General features: G+C 49.8%; 1 protein-coding gene across 1 annotated transcript in view; it reads right to left on the bottom strand.

Moving 5' to 3' along the window:
• The window catches only part of LOC138497270 (uncharacterized), a 385,925-nt gene that overhangs the window by 264,653 nt on the left and 102,272 nt on the right, over positions 1-19,000 (bottom strand). The window contains exon 5 of the mRNA XM_069620617.1: positions 14,884-14,964. Coding sequence (XP_069476718.1) covers positions 14,884-14,964 — 81 coding nt within the window. The remainder of the gene's footprint in view (positions 1-14,883; positions 14,965-19,000) is intronic.

Here is a 19,000-nt window from a genome sequence, read left to right as displayed (position 1 = left end):
CCGAGAATAGCCTTCGGAAGTGCCCCAGGACAACCCTGTGGCTGACCAGCTCAGAGTTTGAGCTAGCATGCTGCAGTTGTGGCCTGGAACTTGGGGGATCTTCAGCTTGTGCAACAAGACTTACCTCTGCAAAATGTCGTGGTCCTAGCATCAAGGGGACCAGAGATGTGAGGGAACATCTGCATGTGGCAAGTGAAACCCTTTGCGTCACCGTGCATCGGTGCTCATCTTCCGAAACTGCTCACCTGCGTTCATACCTGCCCTGAGAGGACGCCTGCATAGAGTTCTGATGCTTTCTTCAGCGGGGAGACCTTGCATCAGCATTAGACTAGCAAGCTACGCGAACCTGCAACCTCTGGGAATCCAGGCAGGAAAAGCAACACTGGACCTTCAATCGACCTGCAAAATATCAGAATGGGGTGGGGGGCGAGTTGTAACAATACTTTTACCTGAACCCCTTTACTCCCTTTGGAAAGTTTGGTAACTTTAAGATCACTTTAGCTTTGCCACTGCTTGTTCACAGACGCACTCCAAACGTTGGGAACACGTTTGTTAGCTAGTTGTACTCATCCTTGACACTGAACGGTTTACTGGACCCAGGAGTGTTAGGGAGAATGCTAATTTCTGTGCCAATTCCCCTTCAACCTTAGAGACCCTCACCCTCCCCTCCCCGCAAATCTTTTGCTGGACTTTAGGATGTTTAATTTTTACCCTTTAGTGAGTGAGCCCTTTTTCTTACTCTTGTGTTCCCCAAGAATAGCAAAATGAAATTTACTTTTTTTCTCTTTGTGGGTCCAGCACACACCATCTTATGTGGAGTGATGGGGGTTACTTAATAGCCCCTTATTCTACCTACTCATGTAATATTTTTTATGTTACCCTCACTACGTAAATGGCTGGTGGCAGTGGTTTTTTTCCAACCATTGTGATTTATTACAGGAAGCTGAACCTCAGCTGGAGTACAGCACCCATGAGTGACCATTTTGTACAAAAGGCACGCTTTTTTCGCCATTTTTTGTTTGTGAGGTCTTTCGTGGGTTTTACTCTGTGTGTTGACAGTTATGAGCCTTTTGTTTGTCTTGCCTTTGGCGGGCATCATCCCAGAAGCCCTTCCTTGGCTCCAGTGTGTCTAGAAGACCAGGATGCAAGGGAGAGTCCCACTCCCCTGCCCTTGGTCTCTAGGAATTGCCTGAATGAAACTAGTCTCGATTGGCTGGCTGTCCTTTCGGGACAGCCACCCTGCTGTGTGATCGATAGCCTAAAAGGAGAGGGTTTTGGGACTATAGGCAGAGTCGAAACAAACTGAACGATGCTTGCCGCAACCTTCTGGACCTTTAAATTGCCCGGTGAAACCCCGCTTCTGTGCTGCCCTTTTTCAAGACAAAGAAGCTCTGAATGGAACAACTTCTTCCCTTGGGTTATTGGGACCAACTAACCCTGAGACGAACTCCACTGGGCCACCATCCCAGACTGGCTGTGCTTCGTTGCTGCGAGAGCCCAATGCCAGGGGTTGAGTGTCCGTAGTCTAGTGCAACGCCTGCCGCAGAACTAACCCCGCTAGGCACTCCAGGAGACTCCCAAGGACCTTCCAGAAACAGAACCTCCAGATCCAGAGTCCCCCTCACCGGAGTGCACGACCAAGGTGTTGGTTAAGATTTTCACAGAACTGGTAAATCTTCCTGACCTCGGTCAAACCCAGAACTTTAGTGGGATATTTTTCCATAATACCTCAGAGTGGGAACCTTTTTCCACACTCGCAATCTTTAACTTTTTATGAGTGTCATTTTTAAGACTCTCCATAGTGTCTTTTTAAAGTTATCCTCTTAAAACTTCTTATTGGCAATAAGTGCCTGTTGCTGGGTTGCCCTAGGGGCTCCTCTTAACTTACTTTTGCTAACCTTGAGAGAACTACAGTTCCCAAGGGTAGAAAGTACCTTAGGATCCCTTTTAAATTTTATTCTGTGAAACCAGCACCCCCCACCTTATGTTAAATGCTGGCGAGATACAATACATCCCCTTTCACACTAAAACTATTAATTAATTCTGTTACAGCGACAAGCTTACCTTCAATGGCCAATGGCAGTGATACCTTGTATTAATTTGGTGCACCTTTACCGCAAGCTGTGTTCACAGCTGCAGTAAAGACACCCAAGGGTGCTAATTTCACAATTTTAGTGTTTGTCGTTTCTTGTTCCTTCCCCTCACATCCAGGGTGGGAAATTACTTGGGGTGATTTTTGTCTTCGGTGGTAGTCCCCTGCACTCCCTCCAGGCTCCAGTCAGAGCAGGAAGCGAGGGAGGAGTCCAAAACTCCACAGTCCTTTATCTTATGCCTTGCTCGAATAGGGACAAATCCCAGTGGGGGCTGGCCGTCCTGATTGGACAGCCAGACCACCCCTTCTTGTAAAATGCAGAGGTGGTATAATTCCTAATACTGCGAACCTGTAAGCTGAAGAAATGTTGACCACTGGAACCGAAAAGGAAGAAAAGGGAACGCGGCTGAGACATTTCCAGCAACCGTATAAACAGACCCTGCTGTAGCCCTTCCTTCCAATCGACCTGTGGACTCTGAAAACAACGACCCCGACCCAGAGCCTGGCAAAACCCACTACACTCAAGACCTGCCATGATGAGCGATCCCACGTGTCGCGACCTTGCATTGGTGCAATACTCCAATACCCTGGGACCTCAAGCAATCGTGCAGTGCACGGTCTTCCGAATCTCGCTGCGACTTCGTGGGCATCCTGGTGGATCTCCAGAGAGACGAATGGAGTCTGAAAAGTCCCCTCGCCAGAGTGCTGGACCTTTAAAACGACGAGAATTCAAATTCGATTTTCTGTCTTCTATGCTCCTTGAAAAGACGCCAAATCTGCAGAACCGCATTCAGTCGCAAGGGAAACCTTGCCTTGAGCATTCATCGACCCCTGCTGCAAAGTCCCTTCTGAGGTCTTGTTTTCAGTCTCCATGACAAGGAATCCACTCACCGGTTATTTGACTGTGGACCCTGAAGTCCTCAGGTACTGTGTTGGCTTGGGTATGTACTTACTTTAAGCCAGTTAGGATTTCTGTGTAGCTGTGGGTTTTCTGTGATAGAAAGGCCTCTCATCCAGTGCACCCAGTCCCACTGCTAAAATCCTGCTATGGTGTCTTGTGCGAAGCCCCCGGACCTTCTAAAGTACTTTCGCGTTTTCCTAAGGAACTTTGCTACTAAAGAACCTATTCAGACACTGCCTGTTGGTCACTAGTCCTAGTAACCCCCTTCTGCCACTGAGAACACTCAGGCTCCAAGAATAAGGAAAAGACTTTCAAGGGATTGGGACTTATGCCTAGAAAAAAAAATTATCGTTCATAAGTAACTTACTTGTAAAGAGTTGGTTGGTAACTGAGTGAACAGCTACAAAGGTTCTTACTTATCTTGAATGTGTGATGCACTTTAAGTATGGTTAACATCTTTTCTTCCTTAGCAACTGTTTTGCCAGTCTAATAGAAAGTAGGTGAAGGTATTTTACTCTCCTGTTATTAAGTTGTGCCTCTTCCCAAAAGCAAAGTGTTGGTATCACCAGATTAGTCCTTTGAGGGTAATTCTATGAGTGTCGCCCAACTGGGTCTTGCTTCCCCCTGACTTGCTGCTAGCCTGTCCAGAATACGTCTACATTAGGTTGTTGCCTGCCTAGAATAACAGTCATTCAGAAAAAGTAACACTGGGCTTTACTTTCCCCTTCATTGTGAGGTTAAACAAGTATTTGGGTTTTACTTAGCTTGTGTTAGCTGTGTGCCATCCAAAAATAAGTTAAGAGTTACTGCTTACCTCAATCTGCAGTTCTCGGAGTTCAAAAAGACCTGTAATTGTATATCACTTCCTTCGGTTTTACTCACCTAGTATAACTTATCACAAAAGTAGCTATAGGTTTTTACAGAACCTACAAGTGTTCCACGATTTACCAAAATGATATTGTCCAGTTGACTGATTAAGTGATTTGTAGCGATTATCATACAACTGGAAGGGTCTACTGCCCTTGCATTACCGAATGGAACTGTAAAAACTAACCATTGGTTTTTACTCCCAAGAATAGGCTTGACCTATACTGAATGTATGAAAAGTTTTTGACTTCCCTAGAATTACTGTTAGGTACTTCAAATAAGGTCTATACTTGGGTCTGTACTTTAAAGTACATTGTTGTGTTTTTATACTGTGATTTCGTATGTTTTTGTGCTTACTTACCCTTAGATTTATCTGGGCCTACCAGTATTTAAATACATCCTTTATTTTTACAATACAAAGTGTTTGTGTTTCTTTGGACCATTTGTATTACAATTTCACTTGTACTGATTCTACAGCCCTCTTCCTCCTAAAATAAGCCTGGCTGCTCCGTCAACGCTACCATAAACTCAGGTGGTACAGCCTTATACTAAGAGTGGAGTATTGTACTGCCTCAGTTGAACGGCTTGACTAAGCCCTTAGTTGACTTGACTCACCCCCAACCAAACACTATGCCCCCTGTCCCTCGCCCCCCAAGCAAACACTATGCCCCCTGTCCCTCGCCCCCCAAGCAAACACTATGCCCCCTGTCCCCCTCACCCCACCAAGCAAACACTATGGCCCATGGCCCCCTCACCCCCAACCAAACACTATGCCCCATGGCCCCCTCACACCCAACCAAACACTATGCCCCATGGCCCCCTCACCCCCAACCAAACACTATGCCCCATGGCCCCCTCACCCCCAACCAAACACTATGCCCCATGGCCCCCTCACCCCCAACCAAACACTATGCCCCATGGCCCCCTCACCCCCAACCAAACACTATGCCCCATGGCCCCCTCAACCCCAAGCAAACACTATGCCCCCTGTCCCTCACCCCCCAAGCAAACACTATGCCCCCTGTCCCTCACCCCCCAAGCAAACACTATGCCCCCTGTCCCTCACCCCCCAAGCAAACACTATGCCCCCTGTCCCTCACCCCCCCAAGCAAACACTATGCCCCCCGTCCCTCACCCCCCCAAGCAAACACTATGGCCCATGGCCCCCTCACCCCCAACCAAACACTATGCCCCAAACACACAAGCATGCACCCATACAGACCCCAACCCCCCACTCCCCCCCCCCCCCCCCCAACTCCAAACCCCCCCCCCCCCCCCCAACTCCAAACCCCCACCCCCAATTCAGCACACAAGCATGCACCCATACAGACCCGAACCCTCCCACCCCCCCAATTCTGGACACACAAACATGCACCCATACAGACCCGAACCCCCCACCCCCCCAAATCAGCAAACTCTCAAACAAGCACCCATACAGACCCAAACCCCCACCCCCAACTCAGCACACAAAAAACATTCAAATCAAAACATTTGACACATCCGACACCCCCCCACCCCCGCATCTCAACATACACTCAAAATACATTCAAAGACAAACATTCATACACATCCGACACACCCCCCCACCCCCGCATCTCAACATATACACAAAATACAAACACAAACATTCATACACATCCGACACCCCCCCCACCCCCGCATCTCAACATACACTCAAAATACATTCAAATACAAACATTCATACACATCCGACACACCCCCCCCACCCCCGCATCTCAACATATACACAAAATACATTCAAACACAAACATTCATACACATCCGACACACCCCCCACCCCCGCATCTCAACATATACACAAAATACATTCAAACACAAACATTCATACACACAAACAAAGCAAAACAAACCCGACACACAAACACAAGCAGACCACTTACCGGAGACGTGCTGGAAGGCAGGCAGGTAAGCGGCAGGTAAGCTGGAATGCTGGAATCGCACTACGGCTGGCGTGGTCCAAGGCTGAAATGCCTTGCGGCATCAAGCCTTATGGGCCACGCCAGCCGTAGTGCTGGCCCTCCATTGGTGCAGCACACACGCATTACGTGGCTCGTAGGAGTGACGTGATGCGTGTGTGTGCTGAGCCAATGAGGGCCAGTGTTTTCACCGGCCCGGAAGACAACAAAGACTTTCCTAATGGAAGGCGGCCGCGGACCGCCCTCCATTAGGAAAGTCTTTGTGCCTCGCGGGCCGGTCAAAAGGGCATGGCGGGCCGCAACTGGCCCGCGAGCCGTATGTTGTGCACCCATGCTGTAGAGGGTTAATCTTCTGTGCACGGCACCAGACAGAAAACCTCTTCCACTTGTGTCCTTAGCATTGGAGTTGAGGACGCCCTGGCCTTTGCAAGAACCTCTGCAGTCGGCCGGGATATCGTACCTTCCAAACTCTAGTGCCGCAGGAGCCAGGCCAGCAAGTTTAGCGACTCCGGGTCATGGTGAAGAATTGCGCCTCCTTCTCTGGAGAGAAGATCTGCATCCGTCAACAGTTTGAGTAGTGGGGACTTTCACAAGTCCAGAAGGTCCGGGAACCATATCTGTCTCTGCCACTTCGGTGCGACAAGGATCATCCTGCACCGGGACCTCTCGAGTTGGTTGATGAGCCTGAGCAGCAACAGGCATGGAGGGAACGCATACAGGAACAGGCCGTCCCAGGGGAACGAGAAAGCATCGCCCATGCTCCTCGGCTGGGGGAACCTGCTGGCGAACCTCTGGCACTTGGAGTTTGTCGCCGTCGCGAACAGGTCGATTTGGGGTTTGCCCCATCGCTGGAAGAGTTGATCCACTTGATCCTGTCTTAGTTCCCACTCGTGGTACGAGTGCAGCTCCCTGCTGAGTGAGTTGGCGATGGTGTTTATCCCCGCTAGATGAAAAGGTACCAGGAACATTCCCTGGGCAACGGCCCAGTGCCACAGATCCTGGGCTTCCTTGGACAGGGCTGGGGGGCAAGGATCTGGTTCCTCCCTGCTTCCGATGTAAACATCGAGGTGGTGTTGTCGGTGAAGATTGAGAGGCCTCTCTCGGAGGCAGAGGCCTCTCTGGGAGGCACCTGGTATGCTGGGGTCTGAAAGTCTGTGCCTGCCGCGAGATGCGCGCGGGTGCCCCATCATCAAATTGCTAGGTGGAATACTTGAGCGAGATCTTGTCCTCGAAGCTGCCCGTCGCTTGCATCCAACGGGCGTCAAACTCCTGCAGAGGACATCATCCCGAGCAAGGACTTGATGGACCTCACTCTGGTCACGTCCGTGGCCAGCAGACGCAGTACCTTGCCCAGGATGGCCTGCGCTCTTTCCTCCGACGGCGAGGCAATCGCGCCACTGTATCAAGCTTGGCTCCCAGAAACAGCGCAACCTGCGACAAAACAAGGTGGGATTTGGGGATGTTGGAGAATCCCAGGTCCGTGAGCAGCCGGACAGTCTTTGCAGTGTGTTCAGCGGCGAGTTGCCTTGTCACTGCTCAGATGAGCCAGTCGTCCAGGTAGGGGTAGACATGGATCCCCTGCAGGCGCAGCCACACCGCCACTGGTGCTAGGCACTTGGTGAACACCCTGGGTGCCGACTTCAATCCGAATGGGAAGGCCTTGAACTGGTAGTGCCATCCTTGGACTACCAACCTGAGAAACTTTCGGTGTCCTTTTAGGATGGGGATGTGAAAGTACGCATCCTCCAAATCCAACGACTATAGGAAGTCGCCTTCCTCTAGCTGGCCCAGCACGTGCTGGAGGGTGACCATCTGGAACTTCTGTGCCTTGATGTATTTGTTTAGCCGACGCAAGTCCAGGATGGTACGCCAACTTCCTCATGCTGAAGTATCTTGAGTATTGTCCGGAGCCTCTTTGGGACTAGCGCAATGCTCCTTTCTTGAGCAGTGCCCTTATCTCCAACAGCAGTTGAGGGACGTGGTTTTCCTTCCTGGCCACTGGAGGAATTCGGGGGCACTTTAGGAATTCTAGAGTATGCACGTGGGCCAGGGCATCCAGCACCCAACGGTAGGTGGAGTTGGACTCACACGCTGACGAACTTTGCCAGCCTGCCTCCCACTGGGGTGCTTCGGTGGGGCCCTGACGCAACGGCCAGTTCAGTCTTGCTTGGAAGCAGCCTTGACTCCTTAGCCTCCCTGGCGAAAACAGTGAGATCCACCTGACTTGCCTCCTCCCCTGTAGGCTTCTTGCGACGAGGAAAGGGCCGCCTGATGGTAGGTTGAGGAGCCGCCGCCGAACCCTTTAAAGGCACCTTGCTTGCCTCCGGAGTTCCAAAAGAGTGGCCGCCATTGCTGCAGAACTCCCAAGGCCCAAGCCGTCTCCGTGTCGGTCTTGATGGCTTGCAGCGACTCATCCACTATCTTTCCAAACAGATTGTTCCTGTCGAAGGGCATGTCCAAAACCTTGGCTTGCACGTCCTGGCGGAAATCCGTCTCCTTGAGCCACCCCCGCCGTCTAAGGCAAACGCTGTTGCCCAACTGGCGGAAACAGGTGTCGGCGATGTCCGTGGCCACAGTTATGGCGTGGTCAGACGCCACCTCACCCTCCTGTAGGATTGCCAGGGCCTCTGCCCTCTTGTCATCTGGGAGGAAGTCCAACAGGGGGACGATCTTGTACAACAATTCCCTGTCGTAGCGGTCCACATGCGCTAGGGCGCTGGCCGCCTTAATAGTCTCCACCGAGATGACTCGTCGTCCCATGGCGTGCAGCTTCTTTCCCTCGCCGTCCGGTGGGGAAGTTGAAGATGAAGCCGAGGGGCCCTTTCCCCCTGCTTTCTTCTTGGCCGCTGCTGAGACAACAGAATCCGGGGTCGGCTCTGAATCCTAAGGCACAAGGGGGCAGCGTCAGGGACACGGTACTTCTCGTACCGGTCCCTCTTGGCAGGTGTCGCGGACAGGTTCTTGAGGAGAGCAAGTCCCTCGTCCCAGATGTCATCCAGAAACGGAACCGCGAGGACCGTCTTCCTCTTGGCCTCACGCCGTTGGTGGAGGAAGCCTTACTTCTCTTCGGGGCAGAGTTTAAAAAGCTTGGATGCCCTGGCAATCATGGCATGGAGCCAATCTCGTCGGCGGGGACGCCCCACGGATCGGAGATGGAAGGTCAGTCCCGTCGTCACCGCCATCATCCGTCCCCGTCGTGGCCGTGTGTTCCCGTGTCGTCCCTCGGGAGCGGGGAAGGTGACAAAGGCTGAGAAGGCCATGAGGGCTGAAGGGGCACTGGATGAATTCTGTTTGGAGGGCTTCCCGACGGACCGAGTTCAGCCGGGTCTTCCGTCGGGGGTAAGGGCAGTCTCATCCTCATCTCCGTGCATAAGGCTTGGATTGCCGTCAAAATGGCCGCCGAGTTGTCCTGCGGCTCTGGCTGCAACGGGCGTGATGGTTGCTCCTCATCCACAGGAACCTCATTGTTGCCACCCTCGTCGGGATTGCTCCCGTGGGACCGGGCCTCTTCCAAATTCTCAGTCAGTTCCTCCTCAGAGGTTGTGTCCATGTCCGTAACACCCACCCCCCCCCCCCTCTTTTTCCACTCGGGGTCTTTGGAGGCAGGGAAACTCGGCCCCCCCCCCCCCTCCAGGTCGCCTCCACTGGGATAGCCTACAAGGCTACGCCAGGGCTGCAGCTACTCCTTCGATAGAGGCCTTAACTGGGTGAATCAAGGCCTTCACCACCTTGGGCGCGCTTGAGGCCTTCACCTTAGAGGGAGGGTCACCGTCTTGCTCCCCTTCGGCGGGTTCCTTAACGATCGACCGGGGCCTCTCCAGAAGCTTAACAGGGTTCTCGGATTTTCTCTTCCCCGAGCCAGAGCGTTGGCTCATGGTTGATGGCGTCGGTGAAGGTGCGCCCTGCCTGGCAGCCGAGGAGCCTGAACGTTCGGCGCTCCTGGTGCCCGCGGACTCGTGGTGATTTGCCTTCTGTTGGCACCCCCCCCCCTCCCAATCACCAGGGCACCCTCACAGGACTTAGAAGACCGCTCTGACTTCTCACCTAATGGGCTCTTGCCTTCCAGCCAGTTGGAGACGGGTCCGACGATCCCTCATGGTCCGATCGGACATGTTCATGCAAAACGCACAGTCCTCCACGCGTGTTTTGTCCTCGTGGAGGCAGTAAAGGCATTGCGAATGCTCATCCTCCTTGAACACATTTTGTAGGTTGCATCCCGGGCAGATCCTGAACAGTTTGCCGGGAGTCGAGCTTCCCTTCTCCTGGGCCATGGTCTTCTTGTCCGCGAGGTAGGCCTCAGAAACTTCTGGAATCCTCCAATAAGCGCAACTCGAAGAAAACTTCACCCTGGAGGGGCATAGATAAATCCGAAACGGTCCCCGTTGATTGGAAGTAGAAACGGTGGAGCTTGAGGCTCGATTAAACCGAAAACCGAGAAATCTCTGAAAAAACGCAGCAAAAGCTTGAGAGCTATAGCACGAGGACTCCCAACACTTGAACGTGCGGTAAAAATCTGAGGATGGCTGCCTGGGGCGGGGCTTAGGAGAGGGCAGTCATTGGCTGGGGACAGTGACCCAGAGACCAGTGATTGGTTACTAAGAAAGATCAGAAACTAAACTGATACCGATTTTTTCTTTACCGAGGATTCCCAGCCTGACAGGGAATATTCATGAGCATGTGAATCCATGCCAGACCCCATGCCGGAGAACTGAATAAAAGGCGAGGCTTTTGGCTTGGAAGGCAGGCAGAGTGGACCACTGGACGAAGGAGCCAAAGAAGAACTTGAAGAGGCCGCCTGCTGCAACTTCAGGACTGTTGGTTGGCCTGGTGAAGCCCTGCTGCTGTGCTTAAACTCCAATTCGTATCGACAGAGAAGACCCTGCAAGGACGACTTCTCCCCTTGAGTTGGTGGGACCAATCAACTCCAAAGTAAGCCACCTCGACATCCTTATCGGAGTCGTTTGAATTTCTCCAGAGTGGCTGGTGAAAACCCTATAGCCAGGGAGAGAAACACCCAATTGTGTGCGTTGCTTTTAAGCTGGCCTGTAGCTTCAGTAAGATCCGCTGGACTCCCAGGAAGCAGGACTGGCCGAGCCTGAGCCCCTTCAGCGTGTGGGACCCCAGAAGCAAGGAAAGTCCGTCTTGACAACCCGGAACTGCAGTGTTGCTATTTACAGTAGACACGAGGAGCTGAAACACCAACCAGCCACTTGTTTGAAGATTGCCAGTTGCGAGCAATGACTGTCCCATTGCAGTGCAGGAGTCCCCAGAAGTCCTCCCTCTTGTCCCCATGACTGAGGCCAAGGAACAGTGAGATGTGCAGAGCTGCACAGGAACAGAAGTCATTTGCTGCACTTTTTCTTCAATTCAAACGTACTGTACAAAGTTAGAGAAGTTACCTCTTGCTGTACAGTTCCTTGCATCTTCTACTACTCACAAGTAGAACGGCTTGGGACCCTACATTTGATTCTTTGCACAATGTTTTTCAAGTCTTTGAAGAAAAGACTTTTCTACTTACTACCAGAAGTGCTTCATCCTACATAAGACCTTTGCCCATTGAATTTGGCCTAGCCTGTAATACTGAATGATTCTGCTGTGGGGATCCAAAAGTATTTGCTGGCTTAAGAATATTTGTGGTCTCCTTGTTCTAATAACTTTCTCCCTTTACCAACTTATAAAAGTATTCTGAATGCAAACAGTAAAATATTAATGTCCTCAGCACCCTAGATATTGAAGTCACCAGAGGGTGTAGGTTGTGTCTGTGGGCCATCCCAAAAGGGTCTTTACTGATTTAGAAACTAAATGTACAGAATTGAAATGCATTTGTGTGTTATTATATTGCTCCTACTGAAGAAAGCTTATTCTAACTGATAAAAAAAAAAATTAAGAAACCTTGAGTGTAAGTGTTTATTTGAATACTTGTCCCTGTGAATCTAACTCCCGTACAGCTCACATTGACCCCTCTTGAGATAAGCCTTGCTGCTCAACACGCTACCAAAATGTGGCACAAGCTTATACCAAAGGTTGGGTTTCCTATACCTGTAGTCCGATTTGTTTGTAGTGTTCCCAGGGTAGTGCATGCAAACTGTGCCCAACAGCCTGTCTGGCAAGGACAGCCACCCTGCTGGGTGACTTGACAGCTAGGCTGGAATGAATGGGAGGGAGCAAGCTGCATAGAAGGCAAGGCTTTTTGGCTTGGAAGGCAGAGTCGACCACTGGACGAAAGAATCCGAAGAGAACTTAAGAGGACGCCTGCTGCAACTCCTGGACTGTTGGTTTGCCTGGTGAAGCCCTGCTGCTGTCCTGAAAGTCCAGATTCGTATCAACAGAAGCTCCTGCAAGAACGACTACTCCCTTTGAGTTGGTGGGACCAATCAACTCCAAAGTAAGCCACCTGGACATTCTCTCAACGCTGGTCGAGTTTCCACTGCAGTCACTGCTGGAACCGGATAGCCAGGGAGAGGAACACCAGTTCATGTGCGTTGCTTTTAAGCTAGACAAGAGCCCCAAGAAGATTCTCTGGACTCCCAGGAAGCAGGACTGACCAAGCCTGAGCCCCAACAGATTGCGGGACCCCAGGAGCAAGGAAAGCCCACCTCGATAGCCAGGAACTGCGGTGTTGCCATTTGTGGTAAACGCGAGGAGCTGAAACACCAAACAGCCACTTGTTTGAAGATTGCCAGTTGTGAGCAGTGACCATCCAATTGCAGTGCAGGAGTCCCCAGAAGTCCTCCCTCTTGTCTCCACGACCGAGGCCCAGGAACAGCAAGAACTGCAGAGCTGCACAGGAAAATAAGTCATCAGCTGCACTTTCTTCAACTTAAAAGGTACTGTACTGTCTAAGAGAACTTATCTCTTGTTGTGTAACCACTTGTCCTCGTTGAAGAATTGCTTGGTTGCATGTGTAGAGTTGCCGCCAGTTTCTTTACCTCACAAGCCTAATCAGCTGTGGCCCTACTTTCTTCTATCCTACAAGAATAAAAAACATTTTGAAAGACTTTGTACTTACCTGCAAGAAGTGATTCAGTTCCAGGTAAGGCAGAACTAACTTTGCATTGGGGGTTATTGAAAGTACTTACCTGATTGAGAATAACTGGATACTTGTTTTAATCTGATCCCTCTTTTCTTTGACACCCCCCCCTCAAGAACATTCTAAATGCAAAACCGTGATATATTAATGTCAACAGCTCCCCAACTATTTAAGTCGCCTGTGGGTGTAGGTAGTGCTTGTATGCCATCCCAAATGGGCATGTGCTGATTTAGAAAACAGTGTATTTCTGGAGTGTATTTTTGGAGTGCATTTATGTTGTGTTTTACAGTTCGCCCTCATGAAGAAGGCTTACATTAACTGACGGTAAATACATCAATAATTGTTTTTTCAAGAAACCCTGTGTGCAGTGTTTACTTGAATACTTGTCACTGCGAATCTCTAACTTCCCTACAGCTCACATTGTCCCCTCTTAAGATAAGCCTGGCTACTCGTCCACACAACCAACCTGTGTAGTAGACTCTACCAAAGGTTGGGTTGCTATTGCCAGGAGGTCAGGGTCGTTATAGTGCACCCAAAAGGGTGCCTAACACTCCCTCTTGTACCCACGACTGAGGCTCAGGAACCAGGGCCTGCACAGCTCCATCAAGACAGAATCCAGCTGGAAAACTCTTCTGCAAACCAGAGGTACGGATTAGGCTTAGGGTACTTAGCTTATTGCCTTTAGCTGTGCTCTTCTCAGTTGGGAATTGCAATGGCTTACCTTTTGAGTTGATTTCAATTCTCTTGTCACAGGCTTCACAGCTTGTGACCCTACAAGTGATTTTCTGAAACGCTTAACTTTGTGCAAGACTTTGATCCAAGAAGTGCATCAGATCCACAGACTGTTCCAAATAACGTTTGATGTCCTGGCTCCCTGAAGACTATAGTGCATCGACTTTGATGGTCTTTATCCTTCATAGGTGGTAGCTGGTGTAACTGCTGGGAAAGGCTCATCTAGACTTCATTGGAGGATTCAGTTGTCCTCACATTTGCTGAGAACTTTATTTCTCTAACCTTTCTGCAACCTCAGAATCCAGCAAAGTATACTAATGAGCTATATAAATGCCACTACTGTTCTTGCGATTAAAGTCACCACAGGGTGTAGGAATTTTGTAAGAAGCACGTTACTTACCTGACACTGTTCTTCTCCAGCATGGGTCTGGCATGGATTTACATGCTCAAACATTTCCCCTGGTCAGGCTGGGAATCCTCGGTTAAAGAAAAAAAAAAAGTGTTGTTTCTAAACTGTCTTTCTCCTATAAACTGAGCTCCGGGTCACAGCGCCCCCAGCCAATGACTGCCCTCTACCTAAGCCCCTCTGGTAGCCATCTTCAGATTTTTACTGCACGTTCTAAGTGTTGGGAGTCCTCGCATTTCGCTTTACGAGCTTTCTGCGTTTTGGTAGAAAAATTCTGTTTTCAGTTCAATTGAGCCGTGTGCTCTATTGCTTATCCTTCCCATTAACAGGGATCCATTTTTCAGCATTTATCATCACCCCTCAAGGGCAGAAATCATCCAGTGCTTATTTTTGGAAGCTTCCAGAAGTCTTCAGGCCTACACCGCGACAGATCATGTCGGAGGAGAAGGACAGAGCTTCCCTCTTCAAGCTGTGCACCAGCTGCGGTTTGCAGAATGTTTTTTTCCAGAGGACAAGCATTCTCAGTGCCTGTAATGTCTACACTCTATGCTTAAAGAAGGTTTTGAGATCTGCTGTGGCTACACCAAGCGCACAATGAAGGATCGACACGTCCTGTTTGCGACATGGCTCAAGACCAGGGCCTCTACCCTGGGAGATTCATAGGGGCATGCCTCTTCTGGATCCAGCCAACCCGAGCAGGCTTCTAAGTCCTTTTTGAGGGTGCTCCATCCTTGGGCGCCCCCCCCCCCAACACAAGGCCAAGCACTACGAGTCTGCGTCCGCCGGGGGTCGCTGCATTTTAGGCAAGATTGTGTGCATTGCCCTTTGGGAGACTACAGCAACCTGGTCCTCCCGGCAATAGGTAATCCAACCTTACTACACATGTACACATCTCTGAAAGCCAAGGATAATACGTACCAATAAGTGGCTCGGTTCGATCGGGGTCATTAATGAAATCTCTTAGGCTGGTTAATTTCCTTGGCGCTCTTTGCTCATAACCTGCAAGAGAAAATAAAAATGAATGAACATGTAGGTAAAGCAATTAAAATTGTATTGACAGTCCATGCAGTGTTTATTAACTACTTTGTAGCATTGTAGAATAGACAATTCAGAATTTTACAGTCAAGATTGTCAAAGATTCTAGGAATGGACAACTAGCATACAGTAGAGTAATGACAATGCATTTGAGCAAAAGTACAGTATTGGAAGAAGACTAGGGGAAGAGTAAAAGTCCAGCCACTGATTATATGGGAAAAGATGTTATAAAAGCCATTCAAAGATTAACTACAAAAGTATTAGGTTGGAAGTAAGCTCCACTATTAAAACATAATACAGTGCCCTGAACTGTTCTAAGGACAGAAGCAGAAGACTGATCAGACTGACAGTGGATTGTTCACATGTTCTTGGGACTAGGACTCATAGTAAGGATTTTTGACAAAAGTCACTGTTTGAGACGAGACTTGTGAACAGGGGAATCAAGATCAACATGAACTACCCAAGATTATGGTAGAGTGGCGAGCAGCCAGGCTTAGTCTAAAGAAGGATGTTAATGTTAAAGCTATTTGTACGGCACTAGCTACCAGGGGACACGTGGTTGCAGCCTGCCTCTGTGTGAGCTCCCGATCTAATGTTATGTTAGCGGTACTTGTACAGCGCACCGTCACCAACGGAATTGGTCCCCAGGCGGATCTGTCAACAGGAAGGGTGGGTAGGGTTAGTCGGGAGGCGGGGAGAAGGAGAGTGGGAGAAGTGGTGTGCTGTTGGCAGCTTCAGCTCGGTATACACCGAGTGCTGGGCTTTGGTGCTAGTATTGGATTGGATGAAGGCCTCGAGCGCTGTGGGTGAAGTTTGTGTTGATGCAGTGTTGTAAAGTGCGTGCGGATTGCTTGGAGAGAAATGGTTGTGTGGTTTTGTGTGGGTTTAAGTATGCAGAAGATTGAGGGTTGGGTTAGTGGGGTCTGTATCCTGGTTCAGGTAATTCTGATTCCGTTAGAGTTGTAAACCTGTGGATTCAGATGTTGCTGGTTCTTCGAGGGCTGACTTGTTTTGGTGGTGATGCGCTGATCCACCTGTATCCTATTGAGTATAGTTTGGATTGGTGGGTGCGTCTGAACCTAATCTTCCAGTGTGGGACTGGGGGTGATATTTGTTCTCAGGTGATCTAGTGTGACCCTGGTCGGTTAAGGCTTTGAATGGTTCAGGGTCGGGGATCGTTTTGCAGTGTTTTCCTTCTGTCCTGACCGGTTCTTTGATTTTCATGGGGCGAGCATGCTTGGGACCATTGTTTAGTTATAGTTGTGTGGTGGGGTATTGTGCATTCTGCTTTGTATTGGTGGGCAGTGTGTAGTGATGAAACATTCCGTTTCTCCCCCATTGTAATGGGGCCCGTGATGCAATGCTTCCCTTCTCTCTATGTTTTGTTCTTATGACTGTTGGGTAAGGTCATGTTCCTCTTGATGATTCGTTCTAGTCTGTCTTAGTTTGCTGCGTTTACTGTCTTTGGTCGTATTGCGACTGTATCCCATTTAGTCCTTTAGTATATCTTATGATATTTGCCTCCGTTTTTCCCCCACTGATAGATTGGTGTGTATCGCGGTCACTCCATGCTCATTGATGTTTTTAGATGTGTCGGTGCCCCTGTGGCTAGTCTTTTTAATTATGATGTGAAGTCAGGTTTTGAGTAGTTTCCTGAATAATAGGTGGTTTCTTGTGTTGCGCATGTACTTCGGAAGGTCGTTCCAGGTTTTTGGGGCTTGGTGAGAGGAGGAGGATCCTCCAAGTTTTTTTCTGTTGTAGGGCTTCGATTCCAAGCGGATGTCCATGCTTGATCTGAGCGCTCTTGTTGGTTGATGTAGGCGCAGTTTGTCTCTTAGGAACTCGGCACCTTCGTTGTGTACTGCTCTGTGCGTAATGCACATTGTTTTGAATTTTATTCGTCGTTTTATTGGTAGCCAATGTAGCGTTTTCAGCGCTGGTGGGGTGTGTTCTCTTCGGGGTAGTTTCAGAAGTAGTCCGGCTGCCGTGTTTTGAATGCGTTGTAGTTTGTTTTAGGAGTCGTTCAGGCATGCCTAGGTATAGGCTATTGGCGTAGTCTACTTTGGCCATGAATAGGGCGGTGATGGTGGTCGTTTTGTTGGCGAACGATAATGGTAAGATGCTCTTAATGGTCCAGTAAATTTTGATTTGAGCCCCCCCCACCACCAATATGGTCGAACCACTGTCTGAACCCCCCCCCCCCACCCCCCCTGCATGACTGGTGAAAAAGCAGAGGAAATCCACCCCCAAACATAGGAGAAACATGTTGTGAAGTACTTGTTCGTGAGTGTGTTTGATAAGGAGGGAGATGTGTTGTGAAGTGCTTGTTTAGTCTGATGTGGTTTGTCATGCGATTCATGATGTCACCCGAGTGCCTGTGGAATGTTGATGTATGAGTGGGAGAATACTGTGGTGAGTGTTCTATGTTTAATCAGTTGGGCCCTCCCTACCTGGGTGATGGGTGCCGGTGTTCTTATGTATTATATCCTGATGTCTTAATCCTGTAACCAATTTATGAACTGAAGTAAACTTACTAAGAAGTAACCTAAAGCTGCCTGGACTCTGCTTCATTACATTGGCGACTAGGATCTCTGGAACCCAGAGCCCTGCTGCTGAGGAAGCTGAAAAAGAGAAAATAAGAGGACTGCTGCCTGCGGGGCGGGGTGCAGTAAATATCAGGAGAGAAAAAAATGCCTATCCCTGAAAGGCCTGCACTCATTGATGGCCGTTACAACTTAAGGGACAAAACAGGTTTGCTAAATGTGCATTTTTCAGACCTGACACGTCACCTTACTGGTTGGCCGCATCTAAAAGTCCCACTAATTAAGACGGAGCAGCGTATAGTCCTCTGAAGATTTATGGTTGGCCGTTTCTCTTCTGAACTCGTCATAGCACATCCGAAGCAGCTTAGGTTTACAATCCCGCAATACCGTTCAGTTCTCTTGACGCTCTGCAGGCTTACAGATGGACACTTTTCCATCACTTCCTCATGCGACACATGACAGGACGCATCGCACACCATCAAACAAGGTCCGTTAGTCAAAAACTGCAGCTCTGACAGACGCTACTGCCTTCATCAATAGGAAGACGTTACCAATGAGATCTGTTGCTTTGGCGGAACACTGAAGCCACAGCGTTTGATTGCTTCGCCGAATCCCTCTGCTCACGAACTGACGTCAGAGTATGACACGGAGCGCAAAAGAATTCCTCCACTGACCAACGGTCACTTCACAGTGCAGTAGTGGACACGTTTGCAGTGCCTTTCTCCATTCTTCATACTTCAGTGCCAGCTTAAACATCAAACTTGTGCACTTCACGAGTCTTCTTTCACAAGGAGGCTCTCCCTCTTCAAATGGTCTCCCCCTCTTGGCTTAATTTCAAAATTTCCTTTCAAGAAAAAGTCTCACAACCCCATACTATCGCTCAGGGGCGTTTCCCTTGTCTGTAGTTCATGGGACACTTCCCACCTTGGGAGCCCAGACCCATTAGCGAGCCTCTCATCGCCCATTAGCCCTTCACATACACTCCCGGACCCAGCACTCCGATCCACATGTGTTGCTATCTCAGTCCACAAGGGGCTTTCTGCTGTGGGGCTCCAACCTCCTTGCTTGTCCCCCCCTGTGTGATAGGTAACTCTGCAACAAAGGCCGAAAGCGAAAGTGAACCCTGCCTCCAGGCAGAGCAGCGTGGATTGAGAGGCTTAAGGATACAGAGCGGCAAGCACGGCCCCAGGAAGCATGCACCGTCCCTGTGACGCAGTACTGAGCATGCATGTGCAGCAACCCCTCCCGCCCCCCCTATTCGGCAGTCCGGGGGCTGCAGAGATCAAGATGCACTACGGGTGTGGCAGAGCCTGTCGAGTGGAGTCCCGGGGGAGTAGGCGGTCGGCAGAATCCAAGATATGTTGGACCCTCGCATAGGAACGCCATATAAAACACCACCACGGTGGGGCCCCCCCGTTGGGGAGAATTCTCAGAAATATGCTTATTCCCTTCACATT

The sequence above is a fragment of the Ambystoma mexicanum genome, chromosome 5q (assembly GCF_040938575.1).
Source record: "Ambystoma mexicanum isolate Mex_15411 chromosome 5q, UKY_AmexF1_1, whole genome shotgun sequence".
Lineage (NCBI taxonomy): Eukaryota > Metazoa > Chordata > Amphibia > Caudata > Ambystomatidae > Ambystoma > Ambystoma mexicanum.
This window is presented reverse-complemented; position numbering and strand designations above follow the sequence as displayed.